This window comes from Diospyros lotus, chromosome 5 (genome assembly GCF_014633365.1).
Source record: "Diospyros lotus cultivar Yz01 chromosome 5, ASM1463336v1, whole genome shotgun sequence".
Lineage (NCBI taxonomy): Eukaryota > Viridiplantae > Streptophyta > Magnoliopsida > Ericales > Ebenaceae > Diospyros > Diospyros lotus.
This window is the reverse complement of record NC_068342.1, coordinates 40,240,421-40,257,094: the sequence shown is the minus strand read 5'-3', so window position 1 is coordinate 40,257,094 and position 16,674 is coordinate 40,240,421. Positions and strand designations below refer to the sequence as shown.

Below are 16,674 nucleotides of genomic sequence, written 5' to 3'. Positions count from 1 at the left end.
TCACTAGCATAGGAAATTTGAGAGAAATTCCATTCAAAATGGACACACATACAAAAATACTCAAAATTGCCAAAAAATTATGTTCATTTCCATATTTGTTTTCTATCAATACGAGCCATAATAAATATTACAACATTCTTTACATCATCATTCGGGCTTACCACCCATGCATTTTCAAAATAAAAAGGCATTACAATTTTAAATACAAAATGAAACCCTCTACTCATGCCCTCAAAATTACACCTATGGATATTAAGGCCGAGACATCTCTGTACACATCTAACCATAACTTGCCACAAATATTTACCTCCCATTTTCCTGGAATGACAAAAGAAATAAAGTAAACCACAAGACTCAGTAAGTATATCGCAAAGGGAAGCATCCATAGAACAATATATGAAGGCATGAATAACTCAGAGCCAAAAGAAAATCACTACCCGACATTTAGACAACTATTGGGTTTATGTCTTCTATGCTGGACAACAACATTCTCAAATAAGAGTAATGCTATTCGACCCATCGAAGTGCCCATCGAAGTCCCCATTGATGAGATATTTACTATTTTACCCATTAAGTAAATTACAGAATTGACCTCGTTAAATTTCAAGGGTTTTTTGGCTCCCTACCCGACGGCTCAGTGCATCACTATCTTCTCTCTCTGTTTCGTTTGCTCCCTCTCGTTCTCTCATTCGAACTTCCCTATCGCTCAAGCTCCATCTCTCAATCTTACTCTCTATCTCTCTCGTTCGACCTTCGTATCGTTGAAGCTCGTTCTAGCCATTGTGCGACCTTTCTTCTCGGATCAAAGATCAAGGTCATCGGCTCCCGCCCATGCTACTTCATATCTGGCCGTTGCACGTCTCCATTGGCTCCGATCTACAAGCATGTAAGTCTTTTACACATTTTAGTCATGTTTTTCAGCACACATCCATCATATATATGTATATGTTCGTTTTTAGGGTTTGGTCGGGACTTTATGCTTAGATCTAGGGAGATTGGGCCGTTGGATCTTGATTGTTTTTGGGTATGTTGGTCGATGGGTCTTTGGGTGTCGGGTGATTGCCTACGATCACCGGAAACCACCGGCCACCGTGGTCGGTGGCGACTGACAGTCCGTATTTCTGGATCTAAGACCATCCAGCCGTTAAATGTGGCAACGGTTGTTGCTGGTTTAGGATGTTTTTGGGCTAGCCCATGAACCAACAAGGGGCTGGGGCTGGCCCAGTTGTGGCAGACCTTGGTTAGGTCCAAAAACCCAATCTGTTGGTGGAATTTCTGTTTCTCTCGTTTCTGTTTATATATTCATGTACCATATCATGCTTCTGATAGATTATTGACTGCTTCTGATAGATTATTGACTGCTTCTAATAGATTATTGACTTTCTATAATTTTTTAAATTTTATTGTAGACAATCAATTCTAATTTAGGAGACAAAGGAAAGCGATATTCCCAATGAGTAACATAGGTATGTATGATTTTTTCCTAAATATGGCAGAGCTTCCTTGTATAAATAGATTGATGAGCTAACATATTTGTATCTGTAAATGGTAACTTTATCACATAGAATTAGATAAAAAATGTAAATTATTCAAATGTGATACGGCCTTATTTAGGTAACATTGTATAAAACAAGAAAAACAAAATGTTTGTGTTTGTACCTTGTTTTGATATAGTAAATCATATGTTTATGCAAATTATATATAGGTAAGATTGTATTATCTTATGTTTGTACCTTGTTTTGATATAGTAAATAATAGTGTGCTCTCGGAATCAATTGAAGATAATGAAGAAAATTGCCAAGATAATGAGGAAAATTGTCAAGATAATGAGGGTCCATTAAACAATGAAGTAGCAGGAAAACATAGTGATCTTGTCCCTGAAGTTGGAATGAAGTTCAATGATGAGAATGAAATTTATGAATTTTACAAGAGATACGCTTACCATGTTGGTTTTCCAATAAAAAAAAGGAATTCGAAAAAGGATGAAGATGGGATGGTAATATATGTTGTCTATGCATGTAGCCGAGAAGGCAAAAGAACTAGTCAAGCTAGCACATCTCTCAAGCCTAAAGCAACTATTCGTGTAGGGTGTAAAGCTAAGATCACAGTCATATTAGTTGTTTTAGGAACTTGGCGAATAAGCACCGTCCACCTTGAGCATAACCATGAAACAAGTCCAAGCAAATCTAGGTTGTATAAATGCAATAGACAATTGAACGAACATGTGAAGCGACAGCTTTAAGTTAATGATATAGCTGGTATTTCGCTACATAAAAGTTATAACTCAGCTGTTGTTGAGGCTGGTGGGTATGAGAACCTTACGTTTGTGGAAAATGATTGTAGAAATTACATTGATAAGGTGAGGAAGTTAAGACTTGGGGAAGGAGATGCTGCTTCGATTCAAGCGTATTTTTCGAAAATGCAAGCCCTTTGTCCGGGTTTCTACTTCAGTGTCGACTTGGACGAAGATTCTCGATTGAGAAACATATTCTGGGCAGATAATAGGTGTAGACAAGTGTATAAGGAATTTGACGATGTTGTGACATTCGACACGACATACCTAACCAATAGGTACGACATGCCATTTGCTCCGTTTGTTGGTGTTAATCACCATGGGCAATCGACATTGTTTGGATGTGGTTTACTTTCGAACGAGGACACTAGGACTTTTGTGTGGTTGTTTAGGACATGGCTTCAATGCATGGAGGATCAGGCTCCCACTGGAATAATCACTGACCAGGATAGGGCTATGCAAAACGCAATTGAGATAGTTTTCCCTAACACAAAGCACAGATGGTGTTTGTGGCATATACTAAAGAAGTTACCAGAAAAGTTTGGGAACCATAGTTGCAAGGCTTCAATTCTTTTGGCCATACATGACGTGGTGTACGAATCACATAGTCTTGAAGTATTCGAGCAAGGATGGAGTTCAATGATTGAGAAATATGCATTGCACGACAACGATTGGTTGTCAGGACTATACACACAGAGAGCTCGTTGGGTGCCATGTTTCTTGAAAACTAGTTTTTGGGCAGCGATGTCAACAACCCAACGGAGTGAGAGCATGAATGCATTTTTCGATGGTTATGTACACTCAAAAACTTCATTGAATCAATTTGTTGAACAATATGAGTGGGCAATGAGGGCTAAAGTTGAAAAGGAGTTTCAAGCCGACGTTAAGTCATTTTCTCAGATGGTGCCATGCGCATCGAGATATCCCATGGAGAAACAATTTCAAGAAATGTACACAATCACAAAATTCAAGAAGTTTCAGGATGAGTTCACAGGAAAGATGTATTGTGAGGTTGTGTCTATCGAAGAGATAGAAGAGGGATTGCTGGGTATGAGGTACGAGGTGCGGGAAGATATCATATTTGATGAAAAATTCAAGGAGAAAAAATTTTCAGTTCTTATTGACAAAGAGAAAGCCAATTTTGTTTGTACTTGTTACATGTTCGAGTTCAAGGGAATAATTTGCAGACATATTGTCACAGTTTTGATTCGAAGTGGTATCAGATCACTTCCTGACAAGTATATCTTTAGGCGATGGAGGAAAGATGTCAGTAGATCCTACACGAGAGTGAAGATCAATTACAATTGTTAGATTAGTACGCCTAGCCAGTTAAGATATGATAAGTTGTGCAGTGTGTTTGCCAAGGTTGCAGATGACGAAGATCATACCAAGGCAACTATAGAGTGGATGGAATCTCAATTGACTGTATTGAGCATATCTAAAACGAAGCCAAGTTGTGGTAGCAATATACATGTTGAAGACAGTGTGCAAGAACAAGTTCCTGATCCTGGACAGGCCGTTACAGCTTCAAGCGAGCAAATTTTTGATCCAAAATGCTCGCAGACAAAGGGAGCCCCTAGGAAGCTTCGTAAGAAGGGCCCATTGGAAATGAGTTCCAAGAAAGCGAAGAAGGGTCCAATGGAAACGAGTTCCAAGAAAGCGAAGGTATGCTTTAATATATTTTTTATTTACTTCATAATGTAGTGCTCGAATTCCTAATTGTAATGAATGACTCTTACTTTCATTTGATGTCCAGGTGGGATCCTCAAAAGTAAACCAAGGCAATTCCCCCATGCAAAACATTATTGAATACAGTCAAGCATTCAGTGAAGGTTTTACACAAGAAGCACCATATCACGCTATGACATCGATCTCGCACTCACAATTAATGGTAAGTACTTAAATGAGATTAGGGTAATAATTTAAGTTGTCATTTTTTAAATCCGGATGCTTTCTTTTTCTTTTGCAAGCATCTTTTGATACGGTTCGGCCCTTCATGCCAATGTACATGCCCCATCCACAGCCCGATGACATCTCACCAGATGTTTGAGGCATTCATTCCAGCCATCCCGACCATCTTGTTTTACTTATCATTTAATTCTCAGGTAACCATTTTCAGACTCAAATCCTGACCAACTCATCCGGATGGAAATCAAATTAATTGAGCAGTTGGTTTGCATTACATTTGTTTTCTTTTTTTTTTCCCCTGTTAGGTTTTAGTTGTTAAAATCTTTATTTCGAGTTGTACTTGAAACGGTGAAGGGCATTGTGTTTGGTTGATATTTTGTTTCAACAATAATTTCTAATAAATAACTGAACTTAATAATATGTAGATTGAACTTGATTGAAAACTAAACTTGTAAGCCTGTGAATTGAACCAAATTAGTTTGGCTCTGCTTGGTCTGGTTGGACCCCATGATGTTTGTGTAGAAAAAGAAAAAAAAAATGTAGTAGATCAAGATCGATTTGGCTTTGGGTTTAGCTCAGACCAGAGGGAAAAAACTCACTAATTTTTCTTTTTTACAGGTAAAAGCCGAAACAATGGCAGAGACTGGGGATCAAGATCGTTGATTGTTGATGTAGGGCTCTTCTAGGGAATAGTAGTAGCCACTATGTTGATAATGCCAGTTGCTCTGTTCTTGTTGTAAAGAAACCAGAATGAAAGCTTAAACCTTTACCAACACAGTTTATGTCGCGGTTTGTATTTATGCAATTAAGTAAATGTTGGTGTGATGGACGATGCATTCGAATGCTTAATCTAATATCCAACTATGCTCTTGTCTCTACGAAGCAGGACGATGAATTACACTTTGAACTTAAATGTATGAATGAATTGCTTGTTTTTATGTAAAGAGGATCAAGTGCATATGGTTTTTGTTTTATGTTCAAATCTGTAACGCTTTGACTTTAAATTGGTGCGTCTTCTTTTTCTTATTTTCTGTAAAGTGCGAAACATATGAGTTACGAAAGGAATGTATACGCGTGTGTACCACACTACCTCCTACACATATATACAACACTTGGGGACTCAACAGGAAGTGGTTTCTCTTTGTTAAATTGCAAACGCATGTTGGCAGACCAAAAATAAACATCACTGATTGCACTCACAATTTCTTGTTTATTTAACACAGACTATCTCCTTTATAAAAGAAAAATAAAACACAGGAACACAACCATTGATTCTTCTCCGTGATCAAGACATTCATTCATTCTAGAGAGAAAAAGCCATAAATCAATTTTTTTTTTATAAAAAATAAAATGCAATTAGATCTTTCTCCACGCCATTGCTATTGAATTGAGGACGAGAAAGGAAAGAAAAAAGATGGGAACGAAATTAGAGAGATGAAGATGACAGTTACAAAAAGAATGGGATTGGGGGAGGAAAAAGTGAGGAATTGGGCAATTGGATTTTATGGACAGCTAGACTACATTCAGCAATCTCCACCAAAAAGAATGGGATTGCATTTTTTGGTTAACTTTAAGCTTAATTTTATTATTCAAACAAATACACAAATTGCCATTAAAAGCATTCATATATCCATTGACAGAGAAACATATAAGGTAAGGTAATGTATAAAAATGATGACTTTACACAACAAAGAAGCATTGAAATGCCATTAACATAACCATTTTCCATGCCAGCCATGACTCCACCAAATTGCCATTAAAAGCATTACTCGACCAATTGGAGCAATACATAATTACATCAAAGCTAAGTACCTAAATCTATTTCCTTCATTTTTCATCACCCATAAACTAAGCATTACTCGACCAATTGGAGCAATACATAATTACATCAAAGCTAAGTACCTAAATCTATTTCCTTCATTTTTCATCACCCATAAACTAAGCAAAAAACATAACAATCCTAACACTATCATACCCCTAACAAACCTATTATACTCTTGAAGTTTCATTTTCAATTTTATATTTTCTTCTATAATACATTTGCGTTCTTTCCGAAACTTCAGTAACTTTTTTTTTTCTTACATTTTTTTTTTTCAAAAACCTTGACTTGTTCATCTAAAACTCTCCCCTTATCCAACAAGACTCCGCATAATGCTTTCTCACGGGCTGTGCGTTTATCATCAATCCACTGAAACCATTTGCAATCATCATCCTGTCCACCAAAGTATTCAACAATTACTATAATTCATATTAACGACTTATACATTTATAAGAGAATAAATTACCTTCCAGAATCGACACCTTAAGAATTTTCTTCCAAGATTACGTTTAGTCCATGATGTGTGGGACGAAACAAATACACCGTGATTACACACAATTGTCTGATATGAACTAGATGAGTTAATTGAGGCTTCACTCATTTCGTAATTGGAAGTCATGAATCCTGAAATAGTAAAATTCCCAATGATTTCCTATATCCAAAAATACTTTTTATTTGTTTTACATAGTATAGGAAAACACAAGTTGATGAAGGAATTCGAAACAATCAAATTCCCATAATCTTCGAACCATAAAATATATAAAATAGATTGAAAACCTATGATTCACCAAACTGTATAAAGCAACCAAAATTCATAACTAAATTGGAAACTTATGAAAAATGGAAGATGGTCTTCTTAATTAAGATTAGGGAAAAATCTTGAAGTTCTAAATTCAACATTGAAAAATATGAGGGTTCAACCAGCTAGACGGAAGAGTGTCCATTTGTAAAAATTCTTCAAAAATTGAAAATGCAACCCCTAATTTTCATTAAATCATTAAAATATGGGAAAGATCCTAAACTAAGAGGGCCCAGATGGACAAAAAATGATGAAAATGCTGATGGTTAGGGCACTCTCAGTCAGATCATACAATTTCAAGTTTTGAAGACATGGATCAAACAATTTCAACACTTCCATTCATTTCTCACCCAATAACCCAAAAGACATTGCAAGAGAATAAATACCATAGTTACACTAAATCAGAAAGAGGAGAGCAATAGCAGAGTCACACTATACAAAGGAACAAAATCAGATTTACATACTCAAATTTCATTGTCTACAAGTCGTGGGAAAATGCTATATGTCGTCTACAAGCCGATAAAGGCATTATCCATATTACAATACAAATCATAGGAAACTTTTACAGCGCCATCTTAACAACTAACAAGCTGTCATTTTTGCCAGTCGCCACCGGCCACGGTGGCCGGTGGTTTCCAACAATCATGGGCAACCACCAGACACGCAAAGGTCCATCGACGAACATACCCAAAAACAATCAAGATCCAATGGCCCAATCTGTCTAGATCTAAGATTAAAGCCCCCGGCCAAACCCAAAGAAAGCTCATATACGTATATATGATGGATGTATGCTGAAAATAAAGACTAAAATGTGTAAAAGACTTACCTGATTGTAGATCGAAGCCAATGGAGACGTGCGATGGCCGGAGAAGAAGTCGCATGGGCGGGAGCCGATGACCTTAAGGTTCGTTCCGAGAAGAAGGGTCGCACAATAGCTGGAACGAACTTGTGCGATAGGGAAGGTCGAACGAGAGAGAAGGAGAGAGAGAGAGAGAGAGAGAGAAGAGAAGAGAAGGGAGCGAGAGATTGAGCGATATGGTAGGTCGAACAGGAGCTAGGGCCAGGGTCGAACAGGAGAGGGAAGGGGGAGGGTCGTTCCGAGTGGTCGAGAGGGAGAGGGCCGAAAAGTTGAAAATATTTGGGCTTTTGGGTGGGACTTCATATCGCAAGTTGTCGCGACCTTTTGGCCTAGAGATATCGCGAGATCTCATCGATGGGCACTTCGATGGGTCGAATAGCATTACTCCTCAAATAAATACATTTTTTTATGTTTCATTAAAACACATTTTTCAAAGTGAGCCATAAGGCTCGGCAAGTGTATAAAAACAACGAAAAATGGATATGACTAGACTTTCCCTAAACATCATGCATGTAAACACCCCGGCCCGGATATCCCCAAACACCCGGACTACCCGAACATGAGCACTTACGAGAGGAGAAAAAGGATGAACACAAGACAAGAACCACCCTGGCATGCATACACAAAAATAAGAACAGCGGAAACGAAGCTAAACACATGCATGCATTACGGGTACCCCGCTATCACAACAGTCACATGATAAATAAATAAACACAGACTCAGGTGCCGACATACACGAGACTCAAGGAAAGACCTGGCACAGTACAAAATAATAGAGTAACTCATACTTAGACATCAGAGTTGACAAGGAATGACGGGACTGCCTGTATACCATACCGACTCTGCCGCTAGGCACTAACTCCCTTGCCATGGTCCACGCTGCCACTACCTGGAATGATGGAAAAACAAGATGAGTCGAGAGACTCAGTAAGCATAAGAAAAGAAAGGCTGAAAGCTGCACAAAGCCAATAAACTTCTCCCAGAACACCAACCCCCAAATACACACAAGTCATGAGACGCTACAACACAATAGTATAGCATAATAAAAGCACATACCGGTCCTTGGGGCCCACATAAGACACCTGACACCCAAGTCTCATACCAACCTATCGCTGCCCTAGACGGTAACAAATACCTCCGAAAAATCTGTGCGCGCCATCCCGGGTCGGTACTCCCGTCACCCGTCCATATCAGTACTCCCGACACTCGAGCCATAGGCTTCCTCGGAACGGTACTCCCATCCGAGAACTAATAACTACCAGTAACCATGCAATGCCCATAATAATGCAATGACGTAGTGAGCATCAACGTGATACACCGGCGCCCATACATCCAGGCATCAGGTTATGCTCCGCCCACATAGTAAACCACACGCGATGCATATGCCCGTGCCAAATGTAACCTAACCAAACTAGAATGTCCGTGTCCAAGCATACTCAATAAATGAATACCCCAACATGCAACCCACGCCCATGTGCATATCAAATCATGAACAATAATATAATAAATCTAAATGTGCAGTAAATCACATACTGGTAGAGCTAGTCAGCAGTGCCCGGCACCGGTCAACGGCCAGTGACTAGGAGTGTCCACCTGACGGTTCATTTCAGGGTCGTACAATAGTTTACCCCAACGTCACCAACAACCGACCCTTGCCCTACTGCTCGATAGCTCTAACCGAACTATAAATAAATCTGAGAAAAACTGTAAATAAACCCGATAAAATTGTAAATAAACCCGCACGTCTAGGAACCTAGTTCTCAGGCTGGTTCAGCATCATTCCCAAAAGGAGTAGGGGCGACACAAACCCCCGTAGGCACTCAACAAATAAAACTCTAGAAGTTTCGGATTTATTTAAATTAAAACAAATGAATAATAATTCAACAAATAAGGCTAGGCGCCGAATTAAAGTAAGGGAGATGATAAAATACGAGAAACTATGAAGTCTCTCACGGGAATTAAAGAACACGAGGAGGGGGTTAGGAACTTGCTTGAAAATAGCTACTTTCAGCCTCTCTTGCGCTCTCGATGCGAATTAAATCATTTCCTAGCAAATAACACAACTGGGACTTAAATTAATTATTTCTAATCGCGCAAAATTTATAATTTAAACATATCATGCTTCTACTAATTTTTACCCATGTACCTGATCACTTCCTTTACCAAAAAATCCCAAAATTCTTTTATTTTTCCTTACATTCTTTTATTTTTCCTTACTTTCTTTCCTTCCTTTTCTTCTTCTTCTTCCTTCTTCTTTTCCTTCTTCCCCGCCTCTGCTCTGCGCGCCATTCTTCTTCTTATCTTCTTATTTCCTTTATTTTTCTTCTTCTCTTCTTCTTTCCTTTCTTCTTCTTCTTCTTCCCCGCGTACTGCTCATCCCTACTTCAGCCTTGCCCATGGTCGTTGTACCTGCGCACCTTCGCGGCTGCCGCTGCTGCTGCAGTCAGCCGCCCTCCCCCGCCCTGAGCCTGTCACAGCGCGCCACCGCACCTGCTAGCCTGTTGCTTCGCCGCTGCTGGTTGCTCGGCTGCCATGGCCGAGCAAAGCTCAGACAACTTCCATGGCCGCCGAGCCTTTCCCTCCTTCTATCTCCCTTCCTCTCCCCCTCGACTAGGCTCCCTCTCTCTCTCTCTCTCTCTTGATCTCTCGACCCCAGCTCCCTTGCGAGCTCTCCCTCTCTGTTTCTTCTTTGATTTAATTTGACAAAAAGTAACCACTGTGCAACGCGTAACTTCCAAGCATACGCGCACGGCCACACCTTTTAACAAATTAATTAATTAAATTTTATTTATTATTATTATGATTATTTATTATCTCTATTACTTAATACCTTAAATTCTCAAATACAAAATTTGATATGCATTATCATTTCCAAAATTTTGGGATATTACAATGCATATCATGTTGTATAGGGAAACACACACCAATCTCATACACATAAATGACACACACATCCATGCCATGTGGTTATATAACACGATATTTAGCGGTAACATAAATGCATAGATGCACACATAGAGTCCTTGGGGCCTACATAAAATGTAGACACTGGCATCCAATAACCAGTATACAAACCTGCCAGCAGCCAAGAGCAGGCTACCAAAACAATAACATGAGCTCAAGGCTCTCATATTACATCAATCACCATCATCATCATGTGCCAAAGTACTCACAAACTCATTATGAACACGAGCTGCTACGGGACCCAAATCCTTAGACTTACGCATAACAAGATCCAGCTATTGTGGGCCTCCATCCATTGTCTTACATACGCAACACATGATCTAGCTGTTGTGGACCTCCACCTACAGACGTACGCATCATAATCACAAATTAGTTTTCACCAGGCAATGCAACATATAATGAATGCAATGGCTCTTGCAACATTAACATGATAACAAGCCCCTATTAACCAAATATCAGGCCATGTTACACCCACGTAGGAATTCATACACACTAATGCTCTAAATGCATATGCTCACTTAGTATACCAAAGTTGGCTCTTAGGCCAATCGGGTCATGCCAATGCACACACATCCCTACAAACAAAGTATGTCCCCCCAATAAATGCAACCCATAACCCAACATCATAATGCAAAGTAATATAGAATCACAATGCCATGCAACACATCCACAAATAATGCCATAACAAGTGACATTCACACACCCGCAATTATTGCCCATTAAGGTTCTTGGTCATTTTACACATTTCACATTTAAATAGGTTCCATCACATTAATTAAGAGAAATTATTTGATAATATTGGTAATTGGGTCAAGGTAGAAATATTCGTTTCCAAAATTAAAGATTGAATGAGGTTTAAGGAAGGAGAAAGCTACGAATCAAGTATACAATTCAAAAGAATCTCATAGTCTCAGTAGTTTTCCAAGTGGTTCAAATCCTATACCAAATCGAAGCATATCAAGTTAGGGTCGTAACAAAAAAAATGGATCTTAATTTCGATATCAGGACAAAATGTTATGATAAAAAAAGTACAACATGCGTAGTGTTGAAAAAAAGGGAACAATCGATTAATAGAATGAATAGTTGACTAAAGCTTAGTCAACTGGGCCGAGAGCTGACACAAAAATTTGAGAAAATTGGCATCTGCTAAGTCGACTAAACCCCAAAATTATTGACTCAACGCACAAAAAAACACATGAAATGGACCCGAAACATTCCAAAACGACCACCACTAGCTTCCTAACCCACAACTGTCATTCCTTGAATGAAAAATGGGGTGAACAAGCCCCAAGGAGACTCTCAACAAAATTATCCAATTTACAAGATAAATATACAATACTTATAACCAAAAAAGAGAAACCATTTTACCGAAAGTGATTTCAACACAATGGAGAAGACAAAATCTTACATCAAATGAAAAGAGAGAGAGTCAAGAAACTTGCACAGCCAAATAAAAGAGGGTGCAAGAAGAACTTGTCTTTAAAGCTTAAATCAAAGAGAAGAAGAAAAAGAAAAAACCTCCTCAAAGTTGCAAATCCTCCCACATTTGAAGCTCTAATTCCACCAAGAATAATGGAAGAATAAGAAAATGGAGAAATAAAATAATAAGAAAATGGAAGAAAAAGGAGAAAGAATCGTCGGGAACCAAAAGAAAAGAAAAAGGAAATGAATGAAGAAAATACAAGAGCATGGGAAGAAAATGGGAGGAGTGGGCTGCCAACTACCCCCTAAAATTTTACCATTTTGCCCCTACCTCATACACACATAAAAATCCAAGCATCTTTTAGACCTTTGCTATTTTTCTTATTTATTTCCTCTTTTATTTATATCCTCATTTATGGATTTCCACAATTACCTTTAACTTTTTCTCTCCTCCAATACATTCATGAAACCCACAATGGTCATTTTGTCTTCTTTTACATTTCTTTTCCCATTTTCTTTTCACCAAATAATTCACACAATATTATTTATATAGAATACTCATTTCTATTTTTATTAAATAAAACACACAATTTATGCACATAAGCCCAATGCCCATTTCATTAGCCCAACTCAGTGGCCTAATTAAATAAAATGACCCACTTCCATCTTAGGCCCCAAATAAAATAACACACACATATTTAATTTATTTCAAGCCCAAAGGCCTCAACCCAATTTTCAAAGTCCAATCCATTAAATTAAACACATAATTTACTTATATACATTTTGCCACATAAAAATATTTCTCATATTTAATTTAATAGGAGCAAAATTTTAAATGCCCATAAATAAAGTATTAATAAAATTCTAGACCCACTAACGGGTCATTACAGTTGGAGCATGAAAACCTTGTATCAATTGATCGTGGCTAAAGTCCTATATGTCTTAACATATATATCCACAAGATGAGAGCAATGAAGGGTCACTCACTCTTACACAACACAAATGGGTGGAATATGACTTAGTGTGCCATTCTATGATCCTCAATATCATAAGCAATGCACTATTTAACATCTTCCACAAATGTTCCCTACCTGTGAATTATGGGCTGCAATTGAGCGGAGGTATAGCAATGAGGATGATGGTAACAAGTCCTTTCTAATTAACAAGTACATTGACTTTAAAATAAATTATTTTAAACCTGTTATAGATCAAGTCAATAAACTTAATGAAATTGCCTTTTAATGTGTTGATGTTGGTGAATCAATTTTTAAGACTTTTCAAGTGTCTACTATTATTGGTAAACTTCCATCTTCTTGGGGAGATTACCAAAATAAGTTAAAGTATAAGACAAAGTTTTTAAATTTGGATCAACTACTTCAACATATTCAAATTAAGAATGAGGCTAAAATGAGAGATATCTTTGTTTATAAGAATAATGTGTATAATGTTGAGAATTTCGCATCCAAAATTTTAAAATCTAAGAACAACAAATTTCATAATAGGAAGGAATGTATTAATAAGAAGAAAAAGATGACCATGCTTTGCATGTGGCAAAATGGGGCATTTAGCTCAAGTATGCAAATTTCGTAAAGTTTAAGGAAATAAATTAAATCTATTGATTTTAAATATAGCAAGGTAGAAAATTGTGTTTTCTTTAAATGCATCGATGATTATAAAATTCTAATATCTTTTTATGTTGATGATTTGCATATCTTTGGATCTAATATAGATTGTGTTAATGAGACAAAAACATATTCAAAGTAAGAAGAATCGTGTTGAAAAGGTAAAGTATCCATTGAATATCTTCCAACGAATCAAATGCTTGTAGATCCTCTTACAAAGCCTTTGTCGGGTGAGAAAATTTTAAAAGCCATGAGAAACATGAGACTATCAACAATTTAAAGAGGTAGTCTTGTTTGAATCCTACTATTTCATGTGAATGTAGGTTATTACTAAAAAGTCATGTGTCTAAGAGTTCAAGGGCAATCCAATAAATAACTATCTTTATAATATTAACACTCATGTTACATTTGAAGTGCATACTATTTTTAAGGAATAGTGAGGATGAAATGAATATGGGTAAGCCCTATTCATTTAATGTCTCGTGTTTGGTTATATACTTTTGATTATCCACAACGTGAATGTTGAATTTAGTTCTTAACAACTCTCATAGCTTTAAGTGGAGTGAAAGAGCAGTTGTGAACACTCCTTACGAAATTGCTTATGCAAGTAGAAAAGTGAGAGGCCGATTTCTAATGATTTTGGTGAAATTCAATAGTATTTGCTAAATTATGATGAAGCGCAACGCCTATTAAAAAAAAATGCGCTACCATTGCAGAATCAAAGAACTCATGTATAACAAGAATGAGAATTTTATATTCATGTTCATTATAAATGTTCAAGTCTTGGCCATCTTTAGTTATGTGTTACATAAATATTCAACAACTTTTGTTTTGAGTTTTCTCTTTTTTATTATTCTTTTATGGTATTATTATTAGATAATAAGTGTATATATTAGTATTATCTAATAATAATATTCTTATTATTTTGAAGTGTTTATAATGAAAGTCAATTGTTGTAAATGCTAAAAAAATGGCTCTCAGTTGGGTCGGTTAAAGGCTTGCGAAAGTCGATTGTTAGTCACTGCAAGTCGACTTCAGCTCTTTGAAGTCGATTTTCGGTCCAAATGTTAGAATTTCAAAGGCCATAATTTGAACCAACGCGTCTTTTATTTCAAGGGACATGTCTTTAAATGGGAGGGATGTGACTTCTCCAATTGATAAGACTATTCCTAGTAGTCATGATATTTCAAATAAATTATGTTATTTAATTTAAATTGTGTCTATTGGTAGCACCCATTCAATGTTTATAAATAGTGTGGACTTTTGGGGTGCAAGAAAATACACAACAAGCCATCTATTCCTCTTCATTCATTTGCTATTAATTATCTATCTCTCCCTTTGCTCTCTATTATCTCATTGTTGTGTTAAGTTCTTTAATGTGGAATAAATTAAAAAGTGTAATTTTGATTTCTTAAAGTCCGCCATTATATATTGGAGGTAGAATTTCTATCAACCATTTACACATAAGTGGGGAAATTACTATTCTAACGATAGTTTCATAACGATAGTTTCATGGAACACTTTACCTCACAAATATTCTGTTCTTATTTTGTCTTTTATCCTTATAGTATGTGCCACTAGTGACATTTTATTTTGAATTGCTAGATTTTACATAGTATAGTGTTTTTATTTTACTTTGTGTGTAAAATTTATGTGTGTAAGGTTTTATAATTATAAAATTACTAATCTCATGTGATGGCATAATAGACATGCATGAGGCCAAAACATACTAAATTTGGTGTGTAGCATTTTCTTATAATTTTTGTATATGATATGCAAAATCTTAACAAATAATATTAAATTGTAGTAATAAAATTGGTTTATTAAAGAGTTAAAAGTATATAAAAAAAGCATAATAGTTTATGTCACCATTTGAGGGAATAGACTGAGTAATTAGGGTGTTTAATCGATTTGAATAGAACTAAAATTGTAATTAACAAAAACATTAAATCTAATATCTGATAAAAAAAATGTTAATTAGACTATATCAGATTAAATCGGTCTGACTCAGTCATTTTAAACTTGTATACAAACATATTATATCTATATATTAGATGGAGTATGTATGTAAAGTATGTACTAAAAGGGGTATTTGTACTACACACATGCAACAAAATAAGTAAAAATATTTAAATGAAAATTCGTTAGTTGTTTGACAATACAATTTATTTTTTAATATTTTTAGTATTATTTTAAACAAAATAAACTTTATTGTAGTGGTCAAATTATATAATAAATTAGTTATTATTTAGAGGTTATCAATTCAAAATATATTAATTTATATTGATAAAACACATGTTGTAGTTATATGTTGTATATATATAATATTATATTTATATGTATTAATTTATCATATAATTTATAATTAATTTTTATTTAGATCAATACTATTATGAAATTCAGAATAATTTAAACCTCGATTTTAAAATTGAACTAGTTATTTCGGTTTGAATGAATATTTGAACTCCCTTGCCAATTATTAGTACATTGATACAACCTAAACTAAAAAACGTGATCGATAAGCACATCTTTTATTTGTCAAAAACATAAACTATATGCTACTAATATTGTAACACATTAAGGTAGTATTTGTTAATCAATATATGAGTGAAACATATCATATATAAGAAGTATTCTGGATATTTATTACTTCTAACATATTTGTTAAGCTTATCTAATTTTTTTTTTCCAGAAAAATCCTCACGTGATTTCTTATATAACTTTTTACAAATAAATTTAGATAACTCTCTCATCTAAATAAATTTATCTGATATTTTACATATAAGTCTAAATTATCTATATGCCCCTTATAAGATAATTAATGTCATTTAATACATTTTTTTAATTTAAATTTCTCTCATTCTCTATATATATTTTATTATCTAATACAAATTCATTTTATAGATTTTTAAATTATTTTATTCAATTTTATATTTTATTATCTATTATAAAAATATATTTTGACAATTTTTAATTATCTAAGTGGAA

The 16,674-nt window shown here is 35.7% G+C and overlaps 1 protein-coding gene across 1 annotated transcript; it reads left to right on the top strand.

The window, feature by feature from the left end:
* The first annotated feature begins 1,036 nt into the window (after nt 1-1,036).
* LOC127802260 (protein FAR1-RELATED SEQUENCE 5-like) lies at nt 1,037-4,864 on the top strand. Its single transcript, XM_052337972.1, has 6 exons — nt 1,037-1,169; nt 1,749-2,190; nt 2,278-3,559; nt 3,659-3,958; nt 4,050-4,184; nt 4,820-4,864. The coding sequence occupies exons 1-6, from the start codon at nt 1,037-1,039 to the stop codon at nt 4,862-4,864; spliced, it is 2,337 nt and encodes a 778-aa protein (XP_052193932.1).
* Nucleotides 4,865-16,674: the final 11,810 nt, after the last annotated feature.

What these genes read in the sequence shown, in the direction of transcription:
- LOC127802260 (XM_052337972.1), top strand. Translation starts at nt 1,037, where the DNA reads ATGGGTCTTTGGGTGTCGGGTGATTGCCTACGATCACCGGAAACCACC. An exon ending in ACAAGTCCAAGCAAATCTAG is followed by an intron (nt 2,191 to 2,277) that starts GTTGTATAAATG and finishes GCTACATAAAAG; the next exon opens with TTATAACTCAGCTGTTGTTG. An exon ending in TCTCGCACTCACAATTAATG is followed by an intron (nt 4,185 to 4,819) that starts GTAAGTACTTAA and finishes TCTTTTTTACAG; the next exon opens with GTAAAAGCCGAAACAATGGC.